Source organism: Colias eurytheme, chromosome 4, assembly GCF_061535395.1.
Source record: "Colias eurytheme isolate Ceu_HAF_F1 chromosome 4, ilColEury1 Martin Lab GWU primary, whole genome shotgun sequence".
Taxonomy (NCBI): domain Eukaryota; kingdom Metazoa; phylum Arthropoda; class Insecta; order Lepidoptera; family Pieridae; genus Colias; species Colias eurytheme.
The window spans coordinates 8,196,281-8,221,810 of NC_142983.1; the positions used below are offsets into that span (position 1 = coordinate 8,196,281).

At 32.5% G+C, this 25,530-nt stretch overlaps 1 protein-coding gene across 2 annotated transcripts in view; it reads left to right on the forward strand.

Annotated features, from left to right (window-relative positions):
- Positions 1 to 5,941: 5,941 nt before the first annotated feature.
- LOC149909101 (uncharacterized) overlaps positions 5,942 to 25,530 on the forward strand; it is a 55,274-nt gene continuing 35,685 nt past the window's right edge. The window contains exons 1-3 of one of the 2 annotated variants that reach the window (XM_090120701.1): positions 6,047 to 6,074; positions 6,457 to 7,764; positions 23,482 to 23,868. In XM_090120701.1, the coding sequence (XP_089976827.1) occupies positions 6,489 to 7,764; positions 23,482 to 23,868 (1,663 nt within the window). In that variant the 5' untranslated portion in view covers positions 6,047 to 6,074; positions 6,457 to 6,488. Of the gene's footprint in view, positions 7,765 to 23,481; positions 23,869 to 25,530 lie in introns of both variants that reach the window. The other variant, XM_090120702.1, reaches the window with a different exon arrangement.

Here is a 25,530-nt window from a genome sequence, read left to right on the forward strand (position 1 = left end):
CCTGAAAATTTCAAATATCCCGTGGGGAAGGTATCGAAATGAGTTACATCCGGCTGTCATGTAATATTTATAATACGGGACGAAAGACTTGAATAATAAAAACATGGTTAAACTTTATAATACTTTACTTAATAATACGTTTTGCATATAATGAAAGCTTTATTTCGGAACGATATACTAGTATATTTAACAGAATTCTTGTAGTAACGTTTACCTACATTTATATTTTAAGAAAGGCTGAACCGTTTCTCTTTTCTCACTTGTTGCTGCTTCAATAAGAACTGAAGTTTCTTTTGGGAAATATTTTTTCAATACTTAAATAAAAATTCCAAATTAGACCATCCATTAACATACGTGTACAATTTTCATTTAACATTATTGCAGTTTTATTAACTACATTTACGACGTACACGCACACTCAGCATATAAATAAAACTCTTAAATAAAATTACGTTATAACCGTGTTGAATGTAGCACGAAAATAGATTTCCATTGAAGGGAGCAGGTTCCATTACCACGACGGCAAATGAATTCCTCCAGCGGTCGCTTGTTATTCAATTCTAAGGATACGTTTTCTTTGGCATTGTGAAAAAGGCGTGAAAATAACATTGAATATGTATTATTATCTGTATTTGAATTGATAATGTTGGTGGCGGGAAATGATAATGTGTCGGGAAGTATTTAACTATTTAGTTATGGCATAGAATAAATATACTCTTAAACGCGTTTGGCCTTTGGAAACAGTTCTGAAGGAATCTTAGGGCCACTTGCAGCAAAATTTTTAAAATCTTGATTCTATTAACGCTAGATTTAATTCTTAAACCCGGTTTAACTTAAATCTCATTAGTTAGAAATCTGTGTACTCTGTGTTATTGTAGTAGCGATAATATTACATATGGATATAATATAACAGAGTTATTTCATTTCGATTATCTATCTACCTTATGAATTTTTTTTTATACATACATTTAACAATAATTTAATAACGATATAAATAAATAGATATTCGCAATTACTAAGATAATATAAACCGGAGCAGGTGTTGTTAATTAAAGGCGTATCGTTTAAAAACAAATACCAATAAAGACAAAGGCACGCGCTTGGAAAGTGGCCAACGATGCTGAAACCAAGTGCCACTACTTTAAAGATAATATTTTATCTAGCCTGTATCTGACAATTTTGGACTTTACTTTGCATTTTAAAGTAGAAGTTGTAGTTTAAGCAGTTAATATAGTTGAAGGATAATGTACGAAGTTTGGATTATCCACTCCATAAAATATCTTAGCACTTCCTATAATAATATCAAGATACCCATATAAAAGAATATGTTCTAGTTCTACGGAAGTTTTAGAGACACCTTATGTTCTCGGTCATCAGTGCAAATTTGTTCCCAGTCTTCATTTGAGGGCTTAGGTTATAAATCACCACACTGGCCAAGTGCGGTTTGGCAGGTGTCACATGTCCTCGAACTTTCTGGTTCATGGTCATGATTCATTCCATCGCATTGTTTTACTTCAGTTGTTAAGAGTTTGGAGTGAAGACTTCTCCAATATTGTTCCACATTTATTGATTCGGAATTTCCGAAAATGATTTTTTAGTTTGCACTTACTATAAAACAATCTGTATTTTATGCTTTTCATCGTGAAAATCACCATTAACATCATCTCAAACAAGCCTCAGCGGGCAGTTATGCAAATACAATTGTCAATTTATCAGTACCGCTAAAGTGGTGGAATTTTCAGAGAATTTAAGCGTTTTATTCATTCATAAACAGGGCGAGCTGATGGATGGAGGCCGTAAAATGTGCCCCCGTTTGCTGAGCTCTCGTCACAGGTGGGAAATTAAAAAAATAAACGTTAGCGTAAACGCGAAAGAAATTGTTTGGGCAATTTCATTTGGGCGACGCTATAAACTGTAACGTTCCATTTTAAATGAGTAAAGATTATGTTGGAGTCATTCTATTTTTAAACGTCGACAATGTAAAAGGGTAATATTAGTTTATGAAGTATATTTGTCTAGCTGTGTGTTTTCTAAAGATGGACTGCTTGGAACAGTTCTTTTATTAAGTCTTATATCTAAGCTATCTTTAGTGAAAATAGAAAACGACGATGCTCATCGCTACTGAAACTACTGATAAACAGTAATCTCAGTAAATATTATGGATGCAGTCAAATGGTAGTTAGGTAGGTATTTGTTTAGTTTCTGGGTATTTATAAATCGACGAAATTGTAGGAAAGTTAAAAATCTCCAATAATTTATGCTCGTTACTACAACATACTTTCATACAATTTCAACACAGAGTAACAGACTGGAAAATGTGAGGTAAACCCGTAATTAATGCAATAGCGTTTGTAAGGCTTCAGTGCAATGCCTGTCTACTGTCTAGAAATTGAGGTTGTTGCTGCAATAATGATGAAGAACCCTTGTAAAAATTTTATTTGTGTTTGAACCTGTACCTAATTTAAGGAAATTCTGTGGTGTCCTTAAAAGTTTGTGTTTATCTTACCCAAAATTCTTGAATATTCTCGCATAGTTGACGTAATATTTGCAGTAATTTAACTTTCCACATTATGAACATACGGCACTATATTTTACCTTATTAAAAGCCATATCAGAGGAAGGTAAAATTCGTATTTATTAGAGAAAATCTGAAATGATTTAACTTCGAAGCGCTCCTCAAGTTTATACATATATGAAACTCGAACAGAATGTTCTTAAGTTTTGTTTCGTAAACTTTTACTGAAGGATATTGTTAGGAAATATTATAATAAATACGGATATAATATGATCGGAATTGAGATGTCATGAACATTACGACAAATAATTGAGTTGTGTTATAACAATGTAATGATGAGAAACTTTTATCAAAACGCGGAAACAATTCCAAACTCCCACACTGAAAATTTTCAAACGAAAATAACCAATACTGACCTTCCGTCCAAGGGAACTCATGTAGGTATTTCGATAACCATGTTATTAACCACTAGACTAAATAAGTAAATAGTTGTTATCTATGATTATATTATAGGTAACGAATAAGTATATAATCTTATATATAAAATTCTCGTGTCACAATGTTAGTCTGCATACTCCTCCGAAACGGGTGGACCGATTCTCATTAAATTTTCTGTGCATATCGGGTAAGTCTGAGAATCGGCCAACATCTATTTTTCATATGTACCACGGGCGAAGCCGGGGCGGATCGCTAGTAATAATATAAAATAATAATAACCGTAGTGACTAGCTCCTACTTCCTCAGAGCAATCCTACTGATCAAAGTCCGAATGGTCTGCTACGGTTTCGGGAGCTATACGGAATTGGAGATCCGTAGCTATCCTTCTCCAGCTAAGAAGTTCTCTCCAGAGTTTGCAATCTACTAAATTTATACTAATATTATAAATCTGAAGAGTTTGTTTGTTTGAACGCAGTAATCTCAGCAACTACTGGTCCGATATGAAAATAGCCCATTTATCGAGGAAGGCTTTATAATGATAAGAAAGATGATATATAAGTTATGTATCAGTTATATAAGTTGTATATCATCACGCTAAGACCAACAGGACTGGACCAATGCGGGTAAAATCACGGGACACAGCTAGTAATAAAATAAATAGTGTTTATTAACTTAAAAATGACAATAAATCTTAAATAATATACTTACAAACGTTAACTCTAATTCCTGCATTTGGCAAATTGCAAAACGACGCAACTTTGCCTTTCTCACTACCTGGCGCAGGCATCACAACTCATAAGTTTAAATCTCTAAAATAGTATTGCTTAAAATATGAGCAATTTCGCATAATCTTTGTAGTTATAGCAAGTTCTACGAAAACTAACGCACAAATGGAAAAGAAACGCATAACTAACACATTTTAGAACTAACATTACAACAAAGTTTTATTAATATTAATTTATTTTTTTTAAGTTTTATTTTATTAGTTTCTTTTACATTTTTATACAGAAATGAATTTACTATAAGAATTTATGCAAATCAATTTTATTGTAAAATACAGAAAATTAATTATTATCTTAATTATTCTATTTAAATAAAATGTTATGTGCGAACCTCCTTTGAAACGTCTTGTCAGATTTTTAGGAAACTAAAAAATTCATTAATTTTTAGTTGTTTCAGGCATAGAGCATTATTTCGTTGCTATTCGTGCATTCAAAAAGATTCTATGCTTTTTTCTAATACATACTGAACAGTGAACAACACTGTATACGAGTTTTCGTTTACGAATCAGGCTCTTACTCTTGCTCTAGCTCTATGTTCGTTTGATGTACTTAAATGCACCGTAGTATTCGCATTCTATTCATTGCCATTGTTATTTATATGATTTATATTATTATTTGGTCAAACTAGAGTGTGATGACAACAGTTTGTAATTTGGCAAACATTTAATTGCAACTTTGTGGTAGCTAATTATAATGTAATTAATTATGGTTTTAAATAAACAGAGTACAAAGATAGAATGGGTTAATATTTACTTTCTGTATTAAGATAGGACTGCTTCTTGGGCAAAGATAGGTACATAACCTACTGAACATAAATACACTTTCTTTACTTTAGTAAAGTTAATTTACATATCTAATTATGTAAGTAAATTTTGTTTTGTATTATAGAAATCGCATCTATGAAACTGTCCTGCTTCATATTGTGATAATATTATGAATATGTTAATATGATATTTTTTCTTCCGATCTCCATCAGATTCATATTAACAATACTGGTTCGATTACATAATATTGTATGTCATGTTAATTATTTTATTTTCTCTACATTTTTGTCTGAATTTGAGAATTATATTTTGTTTTATTATAATTTTAAAAAGCCTTTAAATCATCTGGGCATTTGACTAGAAAAGAGAAATATAAATTAAAACTATCTTCGAGAGATTTTTAATGAGTCTTTCTATAATATGGAATTACGCGGAATTTGAAATTGTGATCTAATTATTACGAAGGGCTTGCTCGCCATTACACGGAACATAAACATGCATGAAAATTATAATGTCGGTGTATTCATACAACAACATTTACACTTTTGCAAACTATTTGGGGACCATGACAACAAAAAATAAATTTTATAAATAATTCCAAGAAAATAAAAGAAATTTTGGAACAGTAGTGCAAGCTTTTATTACACTGCATTATATGAAAATATTATACATTTACCTAGCTAGATTAATCCTATCCTATTTTCTATTATCCTATTTTATTAGGTCCTATTTATGGACCTATGAACGACATCGAGACCATTTGCAACACTCCAACCTCATCGCATAGTTCCTCTAAAATCTGTCTCCAAAGCAATATTATTATTTTAGCTATGCAACATTGAACATTAATTCCTTGTATTACGTGGCCATTTACTTTGAAAATCCATTTGTCCTTTCTATTGTGACTTTTGCTTAGTAATATTACTAAGCATTATGTGGCATTATCTATTAAATAAAATTAGATGTTACTCGAAGGATTTGCTGGCCAAATAATTCAAAATAATCTTGTAGTTCTTTTATAATATTATTTTAATTGAGGAAAAATACAACTGCAATTATTATTCTGTAAACGAGAATTTACAAGTAAGTAATAAATAAAGTAGGTAGTAGGTAGATACCTACGTGAGAACTTGAAGTAGGTAGGTTAACATTCAACCTTCTATTATAATCGTTTTTGTTGTACAAAATTCAAATACGTCTGAGTAAAACTATATAAAAACTGTATATTGCATAATCATATAATCATTTTTGTAAAGTTTTAAGAGCAATGTCTAACGGTCAAGAGTCCATATGGTCATGCCTTGTTCACACGAAAATCTGTGTCAGTGTAAACAGTTGCGTAGACCGAGATTATGTTAGTTACGCGTGCTAGGTTCAAGGGGAGCTAGCCAGATTGTCGACGCGTTTCACTATTAATAGTGCCACGGGTCTATTTAGTTGTTCGATCTCAGTACAGAAATGTTCGGAGCCGCGGACGACCAAAAACCTACGCTCTCGCGACCGGCTCGTCAAATAAAACGGCGCAAAATAAATTCGATCGACTACCGCGCACCCGATATTCACGTTTATCCAATTGTACATCGACCACACTCCGCGATCGCGTAAACTAACACCGAAAACACATGAAACGCCGCAACTGTGCGATTTGCGATACATTGATTATGCAACCATTTTCGACATCACCTAGTGTGCGGATTCTCTAATCATTTCAGTCCATGTCCAGTGATCAGTGCTCCAACACAAGTTATGGTTTATGTGCGAATTAACGGATATGTGTCGTGGGTTACGTGTGTGTTGAAAAACAAACCTGACATTCATGCTATTTTAAAGTGAATGCCACAGAAACGTGTCTCTGGCGCAATGCCAAAAATTATTACAGCTGACTGTAAACAAACAAATTAGAATTGTTTAATAATAAATTGGCATGTTTCATATTTTTAGTGGTTCGTTACCGCAGATGAGGAGTGCATTGCGGAAAAAAATTGCAAAATGTCGAAAAAAGAGGACTCGAGTGATAGTGATAGCCCTATAATAGACGACAATGTAATACGGATTCAATTAAGAAAGCCAACCCAAAGAAAATGGGAATTGCGCACGAGAAATCTATCCCCTGGGATCAAGTTTCCGACTATTCAGCTCTTCGACAGCGATGGAAATTTACTTGTGGAAACAAACGATGAGAACATATCCATTAAGAGCTCTGATTATAATGCATCAAATCTCAAGACTACTCATTCATTACGCGAAAGAAATTACAAGCATTTTGTTTACACATGTCCCATCCGTAAACATAACACAATTTCAGGGGATAGAATTTACACGCGAATATTCAAAGATTCTGGCTTTATAAATAACGAAAAGGAAGATGAAAATACAAATGTTGTTGCAAGTGATAATAATGTACCAAACATTCCAAATCAACTCACTGTAAATCGTAGTGTAGATAGCTTAGATTCAAATCTAGATACAACGCCGTTCATTTCAGAAGGTGATGCAAGTAGTTACAAAAGTTCTGATAACGAAACATGCGATGATTTTAATCAGCAGCCTTACGCAAATGGCAAGTCAGTGAAAGATTTAGAAAACATAATTAGTTCTGGTGTGCAACCACCCTCGGTAATCAATAATAAATCTCCTGAAATAGGTGAAGAATCGTCATTAATTCCAGGGCTACAAGGTTCACAATCATTTACAGAAAATATAACTAAAGAACGGAAAAAAGGGTATGTGGATACTGTGCCGCGCTCACAATCTGGGATTATATACAATCCACCTCAAAATAAAGTATCATTCCTCAATACTTATCTAAAAAGCATAACCGCGCGTAGGGGCTCTAATCCAGATTGGTTTACTTTAAACCGTCGGCAAACAAATGATTCCTCGCAAAATTTACATGAAGCCACGAAGCGTAGTGAATCGCCCAAATTAAATTCCGAAAGATCGTGCCGCTCCTTTAAATCTGATAATACCACAGATAATGAATATATTAATATTCCATCGGATGTAGCGGCAGATAGTGAACTGAAAAAGCGTTTAAAACTGTATCGACGTGGTATATCTGAGATCGAGGCAAGGCAACAAATTAATAGTGTACTTACGAAGGAAAGACGACACTCAGTGAGTTGTACAATGAAGATTACGCGAACTTCGTCTTCAGAAAGTGTAGATGAGGCGGACGTAGTTCTTAATCGCTTAAAACGCAGAATAATGAAGAATAAATGGCGGGAGAAGCGACTTAGCGGTGGAATCAAGCAGCAACCAATCGGTGAGTAAATTAATTACCTTCAAGAATTTTAATCGACCTTTTAAACAGTTTTTTTTTTTATTGATAAAGATTATTATTAGCCGCTCGTCCCGGATATGCGTGCAAGGGGTAAAAACGAAATTAAAATATAGCCTGTCTACGTCACTAAAGAATAATATTATTGTAAGTTTTTTTTGTGAAGAATTTTAGATAGCAGCGTTATTTATGGCCTAAGATTTAAAATCAGTTAATTACCTAACTTAATTGGAATTTAGCCACTTTAACGTCTCTAAAAATATTCTTATTTGCATGGAAATAAGAAATGACAGTTACATAGTTATATGTTTAAAAACAAAGAATGGAAAAACAATTTGTATCTTTATATGTTTATATGTATAAAGAACCTGCAATAATGTCAATATTTACATTTTCGTAAATTCCTTTTGATCCTTAAATAAATATTAGAACCGATATCATAACACACACATTGACAAAGAGTTATCAAAGATTAAAAAAATACGTGTGGCACTCTAGGACTGCCGCGGTAAAAATATTGCATAGCATCGCATCCACAGACAATAGATCTAAGTCTGAGATAAAAGCTATGCAATAGCTTAAAAAGTCTATCACTATTTCAGTTATTGCCTGAGGTATGCGCAAAATTAGAAGCAACATAAGTGACACAAGCGTCGCCTACTTTGGACCGTTCTGAATACCCAACAATTATTGATAATAGAATCTAAAACTCACCAACATCGTGACTCAAAGTTACACACAAATTATATTCAAACTAATTCACGTCCATTCATCTATTTCTAGGCCGACAGAGATAATAAGTCTCCATGAAGGGCCATGTTAAGTAATACTCCATTATCCACTGATTTATAGCAGACAGTTGTTCAGCTGTCATATGGCTCGTTGAATTATGAAATGCATTATGTTATGGTACATATGTATATATTATGGTATCTTAAATAATTTAATAAGTAATACAATAATATGATTATTGATTATCATTCTTCCAATATGATATTAATTAGGAGTCAAATAATCAGAGAAAGTACATGCTTTCGGTTGTTAACAATTCTTTTATTGGATTGATACGTGTATTAATAAACGTGAATTGAATTGGGTCAATTAAATTGTAACTCAATATTTGTGCCGCTCGCACTGAGTCTGACCACTAAATAAGTTTTTATTCTCTTACCAAATATTTATGTGACACTGTTGGGTATTAAAATACTAGTATAAGCACAGGGAGAAACATAATTGAGGTGTTTACTACCAATAGAATTTATAAAATGGTAAGGTAGTACCTTATCATTTTATAAATTCTACCCTCACATTCACTCAGGTTCTATTTTTTATCAAAATTGAAAACAGCGCCATCTGTATATTTTAACGAGAGTTACTGTACCCGCTGGCCGCTCGACACTGCAAGTTCATAATAATATTGTGAAGCGCTGGCGGCTAAAGTCAATTAAGTCCCTCTAGCGGTTACAGTGTGTACTAGTACGAAGGCTGTATTAACAAAAGTTACATCAATGTTCAACCCTCTGCTTACTGAAGTAACTATTTTAGTAATTAGTAATCTGTGCTTACGTTTTGTTTCAAATTTTGTTAAAAGTATTTGTTTAATCGCTGAAGTCAAATGGCATTCATTTAATTAATGAATGTTTGAGTATCATTAGGAACCGTTGCTGAAACAAAGTTTAATGAGGTCATTCAGGAATCTAGATTATTTTTTCAAAATTTTCAGAACTTATATTTTAATGAGACAAACCAAAAATAAAAATGAATTTATGAGTAGGTAATTATGAAGAGTGATTCTTATTTTATTTTTATTTTTTTATTTTTTGTTTATGTCACAGGCCACAGCCAACAGGCATTCTTATTACAAGGAAATGTTTCATAATATGTATTTTCATTTGATTAACGTTCCTATTTAACCACCAATACTAAAATGGTCTAGGACATAGGTTACATACAAATTTAAATTTTATTTAAAGTGTATATCTCCAAAGATAACCTAATATAAAAATAACAATATCGCCCTACGAAAATAAAACAATCCTATAAATATAAAATAAAGGTAATTAACTTCATCAAGTAACTGTTTTAGGAAAAACGTAACAGTTCGCGGAAAGGGGTGATGCTTATTTATATAGTGCCGGCCATTACGCATCATCGTGAAAACGTTAATTTACGCAGGGTCAAGGTCGAACGGATCGTGAATAGCCGGGCTCTGTACAGCATTGCAGCTATGACACACATTTCTCCGGATTGCGGAACATTAATTGGACACGATCAGAGTATAAACAACGGAATGGCTATAATTTTCTTTATTGTATGAGCCTAAAAACAGAAACACATGGTATAGTACATGCGCAGTGAGGACGCCGCAAGTCAATATCCTCCCTCCCTGCCGCGCCGCCATTACGGCCTGCCCATTGGTTAGCATGGCAAACTGTGTAACTGGAAATTATTTTATTTAGCCCAGTTGGCGAAATTTTTGTGTTTTTTTTTAAGGGAGTCAATAATCAATTGTTTGATTTTAACAATTCAACGTATGTTGGTCCTTTTAATTATAACCGCAGTAAATTAGCAAAGTACTTATTTATTACTTTTACAATAAATAATTACACTAAACTAATAATTAAACAAAAAAGTAAACAAAAAAATAAGTCGTTTCCAAAAAGTTTATAAACCAGCCGTAAAACAATTTCGATAAAATTGGAAATACATATTTTAATATTCTGTGATATTTATTATTTATAGTATATATTTTAATAATTTACTCAATATACCTACCTATAGCGCGCAAATATAATACTTGAATATTTACAAAAATATTCTTTAGTTTTTTTTCCTATAATTATTAAAAAAATTCAAAATATTTTCAAGATACATCGCGAACCCTAAAAGGAATAAAAACCAAAATTCCTAGTTATGTCATTGTGCGTCACGGTTCACGTTAGTTCCGATTCCGTCCGCCAGAGCGTCGCGTCGCGCGAGCGCTGGGACCAGCTGGTCGCGTTTGACAGCACTCGCTCGGACCGGTTGTACTTGTGCTGTCGCGCCGGTGCATTCCAAGCTCACGTGGGCTCAACTAAGCCGATTCAATTTTTGACCCCATCCACTTTCCTATATAACTGTAAACTACATACGGGAAAGTAACAAGTGATTCTGATCGGGTTTTGTGTTTTTAATGTACTGATCGCCTGTGCTAAGTGTAGTTAGCCGTTTTGAGTGAGAACGTTGTGATATTTTAGTTTGTTTGCTTTTGAATTTGCTTCGGTACGCGTAAAAGGAATTCCGTCAGCGCTTTGTTGGATAAATAGGTATGTTTTGCTTGTTTTAATTATTCACATAAGGACATAACTACCCACTTTTGCATGTGTAAGTACTTATTCAATAATATTTTAGTAGACCTATTATAGTTTATGTATGTATAAAGGCTGCACTAACTATGTTTACCTAATTTAGTCGAATGGGCTCTGTATTCCATTAATTGAAAATACTTACAAAATTTGTAATTTTGTTTATGTTAAAAAATATGCCCGTTTATTGACAATTAAGTTCAAAGAATGTCTAGACATTATTTTTTATATTATCTATTTAAAAGCACGACATTAATTTAATTTATTTTTAATTCCAGTCACTAGTTAAAAATTGATAAAAAATGATTTAGAAAAAGTTATCAGCTGTAGAAGATAGATCTATCTTGATAGGTATGTATTAATCAAAACCACTTATCGGTAAATTCTATGATTATAATTACCTAATCAATAATGGTCATAATATGTGCGTAAAATATTATTTGCGTATTATAAATTTATTATTCTTGATGAAATCTTATTGGGTACCAAGATGAACATACGGGCACATACGAGTCAATCCTTTTAAGTACTTAAAATTGATGAAATTGTCAATTTTTCTAGAGAATCCAACCTATCTATAAGTAATGCTAATTATGAATATATACCTACCTTACCTATAAACTAAATATAACTAACCTACCTGTACAATTGAAATATTAAAAAAACTTTTCACCATTTTCTTCAAACCTTCAATCTAATTCCCAATTTAAAAATATTGGCCAAGTGCTAGTAGTCTGATCAGTCTTATGTTACCTATGAATAATTGGTTAGGAAGGTACCTATACCCAGTACCCCACCCAATGAAACAAACATACCTTACCTACCTAATAAGTGAAAATTTCGACTACTTAAGTCTTAAGTCCTACCAAATCTTATTTAGATAGGTAGGTACCTACCTAAATAAGATTAAAATTTTAAACTGAATAATACATAAAATCCTATAAACATCTTTCATTCATAAATTATTACTGCGCCAGAACCCCAAATATATTTGGAGGAGGAGGAAATGACGATGATAATTCAATTCGCCAATTCGTGTAGTTATCCTTATGCACATAGATATTCGATTAATATTCTGCGAAAGTAGCTAAAATGCTAATCTTTATCCCAGTCGAATACTAACTCGCACACTTGGATCTTATCGACTTCGAAACTAGTGTCTTTAGTCGGGAATCGAGAAAATATAGGTAGTAACTAACCTAGTACGGTCAATAGCAATTGGTGTTGTTTAAAAATTAAATGGTATCAGTTTACTTGGGTATTAAATTTTTCTTTTTATTTTTTTAATTACACTCCTCACTCTATGAAATCATTTCGTATCATGTTGTTAAATTTCTCATAATTCTAAAACGATGTTCACATCATCATAAACAAACTCAAATCAAATAAACACGGTAATAATTTATAGACAAAACTTTATAGCTCTTAAAAAAAGTGTGGGCGGAAACTAATCCATAATTTTCTGTGGGTAGGTAGGTACTTAATCTGAAAATGGCTGGGTCCGAATGATTTATTTCATACTCATTATGGTTAAACTACCGAAATTATCAAAGGAAGGTATTATAATTCGTCTGCCGGGTAATCAAACTGATTCGAGCATACGAACCATTGTCGTACATTGTTGTACATTATGAGATAAAATTTTTATATGTATTTCTATATCATTTATATTTCTGTTTTAACGTTTTAATTAAGAACACCCGATTTCAGCCCAACTACCTAGGTATTATAAAATACAAAATTAACGAGAAAACAACTTTACGCACTCGTATTTCCAAAAAACGTACAAAAATGAAAAATCCCAAGAGTTTTAATTAAAACTTATCTGAAGTGGACACTATAAGCTTTTTGTGGAAAATTTGAAAAATTGCATTTAAAGCGCGCTTCGTTTTCGCTACAATTTATCTTGGTTTCAAATTACGTTGCCGTCACAGCGAATAGCTTGACGAATTAAGGGTCACTACGAAAGTGAACGTGGTTCAGTGAAAGCCTTATTATGCATTCCAGCAACTTCCACGCCTCTGGGGAGCCATCGCAGACTCTGAAACACCTATTTTTCGGGTCAATGTCAGTATTAACATAAACTTTTTTACAATGAGCACTTAGGCTTTGTAATTAAAAGGCATAGCGTAACGATTACCCTCTGGAGTTCTCTTAATGGCCGTAAAGGGGGGTATTTTTAGGCAGTGGAATGATGGATGAGATCGCTGTCAAGATACTCTCTTGTTTGGTTTTACTGATAAATTTATGGGTTTCGTAACCTACATTGGTTAGGAATAATTACGTGATTTGAAGATAAATCTGACTTTAAGATTTATTACTTACACCTTATAAATGTATTGAATTAGAATATTTTTGAACTTATTTTATTTGAATTTAAAATATTGAAATCAGAAGTCGTTAACAATTTTTTATTAAATTCTTCAAATATTATACCTACCTACGTATTATTTAGAAAATGAAATCAAGAGATCATAATTAAATAATTATTTTTATTTTACGTTTCAATTATCACAAGGCGTAAGCCAAAGTAATTAATCAAACGTTTATATACTTCATATCTGATAACGAAATTGAAATATCATGCAAGCATGCGAGAACAACATGCAACAATGAAATGTGAAGAGAAATGATAGGTTATTATATTATCATAAAGTATACCCTAAAGAATCGATCCGTTATGGTGCTAGAAATTGCAACCTCTATGTATTCGAAATGATTTGCTTTCTCCATAAGAAACGCAAACTACACGTTCATACAGATATTTATATATTGTACTAGCTGTGCTCCGCAGTTTTCAGCTCCTGTTGGTCTTAGCGAGATGATATATAGCCTATAGCCTTCCTCGATAAATGAGATATCTAACACTGAAAGAATTTTTTAAATCGGACCAGTAGTTCGCGAGATTAGCGTGTTCAAACAAACAAATAACTCTTCAGCTTTATAATATTAGTATAGATTTAAGTTTATTTCCTTGTGTAACAACCAAATTCAGCGCCAGCCCGTTGCTGGCACAAGATCATAAAGTTTAAGTTAATATTCAGTTTGTTGAATGGCCTAGCTGTAATTTAATATTTTAATAACATTAAATATTGCAATATTACAGTCATTATGTAACCTTTTGAGGTGATATTAGGTAACAGTGCTTATGAATAAAATATAATATGATAGTATTGTAATATGTTCTTATTACTTAATATAATTTTATACTTTCTGATGTTAAGGCACAGATAACCATATTGTATTAGTATTGTATTATCTGTGGTGTTACGTTAAACTAAGCTACTAAGAAGTAAATTGTATCTACCACACATCTATTCCTATACACGGTACACCCGTCAATAATCTACATACTACATAGGTATAGAAAATACATAGGAAAAAAATATATCAGAATTGAACATAAAAATACAATGTGACGTCATCTTGATACTCTGAACTGGGTTAAATCCGTCTAATGGATGACACTTAACTCACACGATGGATGCAATCTCACATCTAAAGTTTCAGAACGTGAGTCTACAACGTTCCAACCCATGTATCGTAACGATTATGTTTGGCGAATTGTTCACTTATATTGTTAGAAATACATTTTATTATATTTTGAGATGAAATCGTAATTTGTCGTTTATAAACGTAAAAGCTATCCAAAGAATGGCACGCTGACATCTCTTATTAGCGATACTATATTATTATATCTATAGGTAGGTATTTAATTTGTAGTTGATTTATTCTGGTGATGAAAAACCTAAATTAAACACTAGTTCAACCGATTTTTTTAAAATAATACGAAAGTTTGATGTAAATAAATTTTTAGACTTTAGAGCGTGTTTTACTGAAATATGTACCCAGACCTACCAACATTAAAACAATATGCAGCCTTTTTATCGAGGACTGCTTTTTCACAAAAGCCTCTGTTTTTACACGTATGACCTCCTTGGTCTAGTGGTTAGAAGTGGAGGTCGCATGATAAAAAGTAAAAACCAAAATCAATAGTTAATAAATTCTTAACCGAATTAATAATTTTAACGAGCAATCAAATTTTCTATAACTTATTTTTTTACGAACCTGCCAAACTTTATTAGAGTGAAAAGTATTACAATACATTCCCACTTATTTTTCTTATAAGAACTAAGTACCCTAAAAAAATAATCAGGTAATATTTATCTGAAATTCATTCAACCAAATTATATTCGCTTGAATTATTTATCCAAATATTTAGCTTAATTACTCATTCAAACCTCATGCCTCATGCTCGTATTCAGGCTGAGTACATTACGAAATTAAATAAACCAATTCTAAAGATTTGTTACGTAATCATACGGCATACCTACGAGTATACAATATACACTAACAATATAATATTATGTTTTCACGTTTCAGTGTTTGTTGATACTGTAATGAAATTTGGCATGTAGTTTCACATGAATGAAGTAAAGTATGGGTTAACCGCTAACAGTTAACACTTAGATTACCTGCTGCCTTTCCTTGTTTAGGTAATAAGATTGTTAAATTGACAAAACCGATGAGTAATAATATAAACATAATAATTAATTCATACGATGGAGCAAAGCACGGTTTACTCAGTTGTATACCCGAAGGTTTTAGAAACATATAATTACAAGTCTAAAATCTCATGCTACTTTCTTCAATGTCTATTGATCTTTCGATGATTCAATCTATCGATTAACATTTATCAGTAGGAACTAGCCATGTATGTACTAATAGAATGGCCTACGCATGTTGCTTCAACAGTAAACATCAATTGTACACGTTTGAACGTTAATTAACTATAACAACTCGACGAGTTACTTGAGTATTTAATTCATCGGTTAACAAGTCAATATGTTTGGCCTGTGTATCATCAATAGAACGTACAAGCATGTACATTGTACATGCGAGATCCTGTAGCTTCGTTTTCTATTAAGAATATAAGTTCATTAACCGCGAAAATAAATTATATAATCCCATTGTATAGAGAAGTTCAAAAAACATGGTAAAGCTTATTGTAGCAAGTTCTGATTTGTATACCCATTTTAATATTATAATAAAAGCTATTTAATACAGGTTAGAATCAATGTATCCAAATACGAATGATTGACGATGTCGACGATGCCATATCTTATTTTTATTGGTTCAAAATTATTTAGATACGAGGTTACTTATCTAATTTCGTTTGATAATATGTTTAGAATTTAATATTATTTAACTACTACTACCTGAATAATTCTGTTAACAATACAAACTCAAATCTTAAATAACACAATAATATGCTTAGGTTATAGTAATAGCAATAATTTTTAATAACCTCGTATAACCCTTAATAAACCTAGCTGCTCTAAAACTAATAACTAACTAAAACGGTAACTGAATATAATATGTTCTAATTTAATTTGAAAATATTGAAGGTGTAAACACATGATTTATTAAAAAAAAACGAATTAGTCGTTTAACCTAAATAGAGTGCTTAAATCAACATGGTATGAAAGATAAGACAGTTATGAATTATGATAAACTATCACTCATATAGAACTTATCGCGAATGTGGTTTAGTTAATTGATTAATAGGACATGTATTACCTACGTTAATGATCAACGTCACCAACTTCCATTATGTACCGATTAAAATGATCATAGATAGCAGGTGTTCTAAAGCATCTATCGATAAGGGTGACTAATGACTCGCGTATTCATTACCTACTTGCAGAGAATGTGTTTAAATAACAGCGTTAAACACAATTTTATTAAAGATCACTAGCTAGCTATCTAAACACCTGAATTGCAAATATTTTAAATTATGAAGAACCGTATCCTTTGACATGATTTATTATTAAAAATAATTTGGAAAATCCAAAAGTGCACGCCTCATAATTTTTTTTAATAAATATTTATTAATTATTATTTTTGTTTATTTAATAACAATTAAACCACATCGAATCAGACCCTGAACAATGAAAGGGTTCTATTCCTGAGCATACTCAAGCGTAAGAGAAAAAAAAAGACTCGATTAGTAAAGTATTTCGGTCGCTATCGTGTTAACAAGAAAAAGGATCCGCACATACAGACACACGGACGTCCAAGACAGAACTTTTTTTAACTGTTTTTTAACTAGTTTAAATAACAAAAATGACATCAAAAATATCATGAACGTTAAAAATAGTGTTTTTTCTTAATATGTGTGTGTATGTATTATCTTACAAGTGCAATGTATGATACATAAAGACATTTTAAGTTTGAAAAATCAGATGTTTTGCGCGAAGTGACAGTAGTACCCACCTCAACGCTTCGCTTATGAGGCGTGCAAAATACGCTGGTATTCAAATTTAAAAGCCAAACAGAGTTCACTGGTTTTAAAAATACAGAACTACCTGTTAATTTAAGTTTTAACACCGATCAGCGATCAATCGTCTTTAACATTTACACCTATTATTATGACACTAAATAAAACTCACTTGTAAAAAGTATGGAATTACCTGTTATTTACCTAGTAACAATTATTTCACGATTTTATTCACTTTCCTACCCATGTAATTAAAATAATAGTCCAACCAAAAGCCCTTAAGCAAATGATAGTGTAGCTACAATATTAATTTTTAGTTGACAGCGTTGCACGGGCCGTGTACAAGGGAATGAATAATGAACTTGACAGTGGTGATATTATTATTGCCGACGGAGGTAGGATGCATTCCAGGCTATAAATACCAATTGCGTCTCCCCCTGTCTCAGACTGTTTCACAAGTGTGGCCGAAGCGTGTAATTTAACTCGCTTCGTAATCGATGATCCAAGTATTAAAGTTGGACCACAGTTGGACTGTTCAATAGAGTTGACCATATGCAATCTGAAATGAAGATTTAGAACTTTAGAGATTAGGTGAAGTGTCCTAACTATTCCGCAATTTTGTAAAAGCTACGCTTAGTGTTAGGTATCAGCAAACATTCTAGCCCTATAAGTACCCCTTGATAACAATGAAAGAAAAAAAATTTAACTCCATTAAAACACACATTTAAACCAATAAATAACTAATCCGATAGCATAAATTAAATAAAAGATATAAACTCTGAAAAAATGCGAATTATCTAAAGGACAGTAAGTAGATTTCAGTAAAGTAGGAAACTATCTGAACTTACCAAAGCTGTCGTCTTTAAGCGTCACTAAAAGAACTTAGTCATAAAATAAAGTTGGAGTTTGCAAAAGCGGCTTAAAACTTTCGCTTTGAATACTCGCCGACTGCCACTGTCATTTCACGATTTGCATTTTCAGCGTTTCCTCCATATTCATGAGAAATAAATATAGATAGATTTCCTTTGCTTTCATCCGCATCCTGAACTGGCTTGGCTTGAATATTTGTAGCGATTCAAGAACTGGAAAATACACCACAAAGGCAAATTTTAATAAGGAACAAAGTATTTCATAATTAAACATTCGACTTGTACTATTTATTACAATTTCGAAAATTTAGGATAATAACTTTCTCTTGTTTGCTGTTACTTGTTTCTACCCAGAGGAATTCCAATTTATTTTCCATTTCGATCATATTTCATATAAATATTAATATTTCTCTTAGTTTTAAGATGTTTCGTCTGTAGTACTTTCCGACATAATATTATAATATCAAGAATGTATCAAGTAAATTTTAACATTATATCAAACCTACTCAACGAATCCATCTCTCCATCCTACGGCAAATTAAAGTAATTTCTCAATTTGTCACATGTTCAACCTATTGTTAATAATGGATTCCGATTTTGATGCTTTCATAAAGGTGTAAGGGTGAAATAATAAGTATCATCAGTTCACACAGAGCTTTAAGCACAATTATCCGCATCGTAGGTCAAAGACGTTGCTCCATGCTTTTGATTCGATTGAATGATAGCTTAGTTGAGGTGCCATACTGCAGATAGAAATTGTATGTACAATTATGTAGAAAATGTTTTCTATTGATGATGGAGAAGTTGAAGAAGTTGTTCCAATGAATGAAAATTTATTGGTCTATAGGTAGTTTATGTAAACTGCAATTGTTTTAGTCCTACAGGCACCCAAATCCCACAGTTCTTATTTATTTACACTCCGTATCACTAACTTTTCATTTACGAATTTTATTTGATGATTACGGATGCCCATAATACCCTTAAATGATGTTTTTATCTCAGAACAAAACTGACGAACGTCACAAAATTAAATATTTCTGAATTATAATAAAATTAGGATTGAATAAGTACACCTGATAACAAAATTGTGTAACATTGTTCGCAATTTCTTTTGTTACATTTTTATATTTTCCATAATCCTCCTTCCCGGAATTCATTTTTGATTATGTGTTCTCTGGGGGCGCTTTTCAAACCGAATGATTAATTTTATTCCCACAAGACCTTTCTCCTTAATTCCTTAATATTTTATTGAGTATATTTTTTGATGGAATGATTTTCTTAGTAACGATCGTCGGGCAATTCGATATAGAAATTAGTTTTCATCTCAGTCTCTATAGTTTACCAATTATTATTATTATTAAGAGTTCTTAAAATTTGCTAAGAGAGGTGGCACTAACTATTAACTCGTATAAAAATCTGTACTAAGATACCTTACACCAAGTCTTATTCCCACAGCAGTTTAACTTCTTATTTAATACCCTTGCGCGTAATCTAGAAGTGATTATATTACGACATAATTTCATTAAAATATCCATTTGTTTAAACAAACTGAAAACGCATTCTTATCTCACATCGCACTGCATTGTAAGCGTGTCGCAATTTAATATCAGTAATCATATTTCCCTGGGAACGTATTGCATATGCCATATACTATGAAGAATTATATATCTGTATTACAATAATAATTATTGTTGTCAGCAATTTTGATAAAAGTTTCATGTTGTTGTTAATTATTTAGTTATGTGTAGCACAATTCGTCCGCCCGAAAAAAACAATGGTTCTTAAAAGATAGCAGAATTAGGCAGAATAATACAGTTCGAAATGGAAAGAAGAAAGAAGATTGTAGAACATTGAAAAAAATCATAAACAAACTTTAAGAATCCCAGAGAGGTAAATGGTGACTATTCAATATTATTTTAAATGCTAAATTTCAGATAATACAAAGCTAATTTAACATAAAAGTTGATAGAAAGACCTTATGCTTAAATGCTTTCCTTTCATCCGATCCAAAAGTTTTACCATAGATTTGCTGTTGAATAACGATTTGAAAAATAATAAATCGTTATCTTGACTATTAACTATAGAAAAATAGGTGACGTTTCCTCTCTGATTTTGATTTTAATACATAAACTTCTTTTATTAATCACAACGAGAAATACTTTCTAAAATCACGCGGCACTTACATGTAAACATTTCACACCTTTTACTACAAACAATGGAATATTAATTTTCTCTGCTCGATAACGATAAGAAACGTTAAGTCTAACTCTTACATTTATCTTCGACGTGCTAACAGGAACTAATAATAGTCATCTGTTATGAAATTCCCACTGCTGAGACTAGGCTTTCTCTAGGTGATTGATCCACTTTACACTATCTCTATTTTATTTTGTAATAAGATTATACATAGGTGGGAGTAAATAGCAGTTAACATGAATTAGCGGATGAAGCTATCGCATATATCGCCTCTTAATATATTACCATAGTATACTATGATATTTCGACTTCGACTGACCGGTTGGCTTGGTTGGTAGTGGCCCTGCCTTCCAAGCCAGTGGTCGTGGGTTCGATTCCCACCCGGGGCAAATATTTGTGTGATGAACATAGATGTTTGCCCTGTGTCTGGGTGTAAATTATCTATATAAGTATTTATTTAAAATTATATATATATGTTTATCAGCCATCTGGTTTCCATAACACAAGCGAAAGCTAAGTATGGGATCAGATTGTGCCGTGTGTGAAAATTGTCCTGAAATATTTATTTATTTAAAGAAGGCATTGGTATACATATAAAAATTCCTAAACAAACTTACTTATCCTTAAAAAAACCTGCGGCTATACTTAATCTCTTTGATATGATGCAAATAATTGCATGCTGTATTAGTTGCAATTACGTTTTACAGTTACAAGTGCAAATTCAGTATCAATAAGGGAATAACTAGCTGTGTGTCTTTCAGTAATATAAAAAGGCTATTAGAAATAATAAAAATCGTTGCACTGATAAGATTTTTTAATAATTATAATTATTTTATAAAAACGTAATGCCAACGTGCTAGTGCGTGTGAGTCGTGTGCGTGGCTTTCAATCGAAAGTATTGTTTGTCGTGGTGGTTCTTATTTCCGTATTTGGTGGTCAAAGCTCTATTACTACCTTCCTTTAATTCATCTAAATTGGTCTGATCTGTTGGAAATACCGTAGTATTTCCGTAGTATTATTATTGTATATTCGTTATTGTTTAAAAATTAGGCGCTAGTACGCACGCCTTAATCACACATTTGTATTTAAGTCCTCTCAACCAATTTTTCATTTATCTTTAGACTTTAAAAAGTTTTACATTCGATTTTATACACCTGAAACTCAAACTTTTTTATTATAACAATGTACATGATTAGTCAGGTTCAAATAGTATTTGTTCCAAAAGGCTCTTCAATGCTCTACATACAAAATACTCTTCTAACAAAGGCAGTTTTTTTATAACTGACCTAGCCCCAGATTCATATCCACCCTGATATAATGAATATGAATGATAAATGTAACAAAGTCACACCGTATCGTGACTGGCTGCATTTCGACGATACAATAATAGCGATTCTTCCGACGTTAACTCCACTAGAACGGTTTCGCGAGTCGTTCACGAACATTACCCACGCAACGTCTATTATATTGTCAAAAACCGCTATTAGTTGGAATTTGAACGATCCGATTCGCAGAGCATCGCTTGCATAACAATATTTATAACTTATTACCATTCTTATCAACGTAACAAATTAGCTGCTCTATGTTAAAGCATTAAGATTCCTTTCATCTCGTAAATGTTTAATACAATTCAGAAAATGTAGCTTTTTAAAATTCGCAATAAAAATGTATTTAAAGAACCGATAACCGTTAGCATCCGTCGAATGAAATTTTACGATTTTCGATTAAACGAATGCCGATAATAATCGATTTTAGGGAATGCCTTTGCCCATTTACCCTTTTCGACGGCAAACTTTTTGTGATCTCAAATTCAAATACTAATTTTTCGTGGATGTTGGAAATTAAGCAAGTTATTTTATATTCTATGAGATGAAAATATTTACCTTGTAGGTACACGTTTGTTACACGGTATTAATTAGCAGAATTTGCAAAAGTTGAACTAAAATTAACAACATCGCTTTTTCTTTCTTTAATGATTATAATATATTATAATTATACTTTATACAATGTACACGTGACTTTCGTTGCGTTTGAAGTTTTTTTAACAAGTTACGTAGGTAATTAACGCTTTTTGTTTCGTTTTGTATTCAAAATCTTGTATCTATTAAAATCCCAATAACACACTCTAAGTTTCAAATTACCTAAAAACGTAACAAAAGAAGAAAATAGGGAACAGAAATGCACTCTTAAATAAATTACAGCCATAAATCCCTAAGAAACTTTAAAATGACTTGGAGATAAATCCAAAGTTTCTGAACTCGGATTTCTTTAATTTATTTGTTTTAACTTTAAATGTATTCAGTGCAAATGAAAATTATGCGGTAAAATTAATAATAAGTAGAAATATATTCCCTCACTTCAAATTAAATAAATAGAGAAGAAATTATACGTAATCACTATCGAGTTTCTAAATAACATTAAATAATAAGTAATTATATAATCTAGTTCTAAATAAAAGAACGTAAAGAAAATATTTAAAATATTATATTTTACACAAACGAACTGTTTGCTAACCATAATAGTTTTTCAGTATCTATCCTATCTAGAATTTTATTAAGACTTTTCATGTAACCAATTACGGATTTAAAACGTAAAATCTACTGTAAAAAGTAGGTTGCCCATTGAAATTCTAATTTCTAACATTGAAATAATCTGCCAACATTCGCATTGAATACTGTGAGTCCATACTCCATTGTTCACATAATCGCTATATTCCAAGGTAATCAAGACCAAGCAAAACCGAGTCTCGGAGAATAGATCATTATGGCCTTATCAAAATCTGAGAAAATAGTTCATCATTAGTGGATTTTTTACTCTGAAACTCTTGTTGTTCGCGTGCTGAGGTTATTAAAAGCAATGAATACAACACGCTCATTTTATGAAACTTTGTACATATCTTACTTAATCTTGAAGGAGAATTACGTCGACGTTTTTATACAATAGGCGATAATGAAATTTTGCTGATACCCCACAGAAATTTACTGGTATTCATTATAAATGTATTTTGTTACAGATCAAAACGAGTGTAAGCGTAGTAGCAGCGCATCATCAGATTGGCGCGATGCGGGCGGCGGGGCCCTTGTGAGGTCCCGCCTCGCAATGGGCTCCAACATCAGCCAACACTCCGCTAAGGGTCTCAAGGGGCGCCGCGCGCGGTCCAGCGGTGATCTTTGCAATGGCGAGACAAAAAGCCAAACAGAATCCTCCATACACACGTCGGTATGCGGCTCCGTCGTCGGCGACGTTATGGGCTGGAACCGCTCTTTGCCCAACCACCTCGATGGCAACAGACACCTCGCCGACTACAGCCGTGTAAACAATAATTATGGAGAATTCGGAACGTACAATAGAAGCCACCCCAAAGGAGGCCGCGGGTTGCGGTACAGGATCTCCAAGTCGGGTAAGTAAAAACATTGTTGGCATAATATCATAATGGAAACTCGCAATAGCTAAATACGGTATTCAGCTTTAAAGATGTGGGCTAAATACATTTAGCAGCGAAATTTCGCCAATTTTCAACAATTTCATTTAAAAGCATTCACAAAACGTGTCGCATGAAAAGAATAAAAGCAAAGCAGTTTACTCCAAATCCCATTCCAGCGACTTGAGTACTATAAACTTAAAACGGCCAAGTTTTCCGTCTAGGTACTGTAAGTGTACGACATCTAAGTGCTATTCTCAAGTATGCGGCGGCGAAAACATTTTAAAGCTCCCGATTAAAGCCCTTCTGAAGTGAAGCCTTTGTGAAACCAAGAAAGTGGGGTTGATGTAAAATGCTCGACAAAATTTATGGAAGTCAAGCTTTTCTAAAATTGAAATCTTAACACTGCGTTTAGCCGAGAATTAAGGCGAATAAATTACTTTGTACCATGACGTATTAAGGTTGCCGAAACTTTGTCATGGAATCCCGGAACGGCGAAGTTTAAAATTTAACACGGCGAAGCACATAAAGGGTGGCAATTACACCTCTTCAGAAACTTTGACGTCGACATCTTTATAAAGTCTCCGTGTAACATAAGCTCATAAGATTATTTAATACACACCAGATTTGAAATAAGTAACTAAACGTAATGGAATAATATAGCAGTGTGTTCCTACACCGTACATATCTATGCGTATTATAGTCATACGTATACAAATCAAAGCGGCGGTGAGTCAAAGGAAGCATTAACGAGATTAGGAAATAATTCTCCTAAATAAACACAGCTAAAAGCGAGCGACCGATGTCAATCTGTGTGTAGCCTTATCGGATGAACTGATAAAAACGCCTAATGGCCGCGGGAGGGATCGTTTGTCTTGTTCGGTGTTCCTCGGGGTTTCTCAACAATTTTTTCGTTAGTATACATCAAAGATGTCTCTACTCTCTATCTTCTTTTATATTATAATGAAATATTATTTTTACTTAAGTGTTTACTAAATATGATAAGGAAAAAATGTTTTGTGTAAGTAATAGGCCGTTAATGCCTAATAAAGCGAATAATGAACGAAAGATTGAATATGTTGCAGAAAGCTTCTTACATTACTTTTACTTCCATAAATGAAACCCCGGGCTAATTTAGTTAAATTATTTTGAAACAAATGAGAAATATTTCGAAATTTAAACCATCAACGCTAATTTGATAAAACTAAACGTCGCTTTGAAATATGCCTGATTATATTCTGTCATATTCAACTGAAAGTCCGTGCATGATGATCTCTCAACCGTATAACACGGAATGCATTTTGGCCAGCCAGCTTTTTGTGTTTTTGTTAAGCTTATTTTTAAAACCATGTTTTACTCCTCTATTTGGTGCATAAAGAGGCGAGGTTTGTGTTTCTTAATTAATAGGGTATGATTCTTTAAAAAACCCGTTTGGTAATAGATGGTGTAACTTGACAGTGTAGAGAAATTTATCTAAATATTTAAATGGTTAATCTAATGAACATATTGTAACAATTTGAACATATGTAAAGATCATTATCTCTAGTTTGTAGCGCTCGCATCTTCGTTGTTATAAAGATATCTTAATAATTTCTGTTAAATAATAATGGATAATGCAAGTAAAAATCGAAACAATAGCAT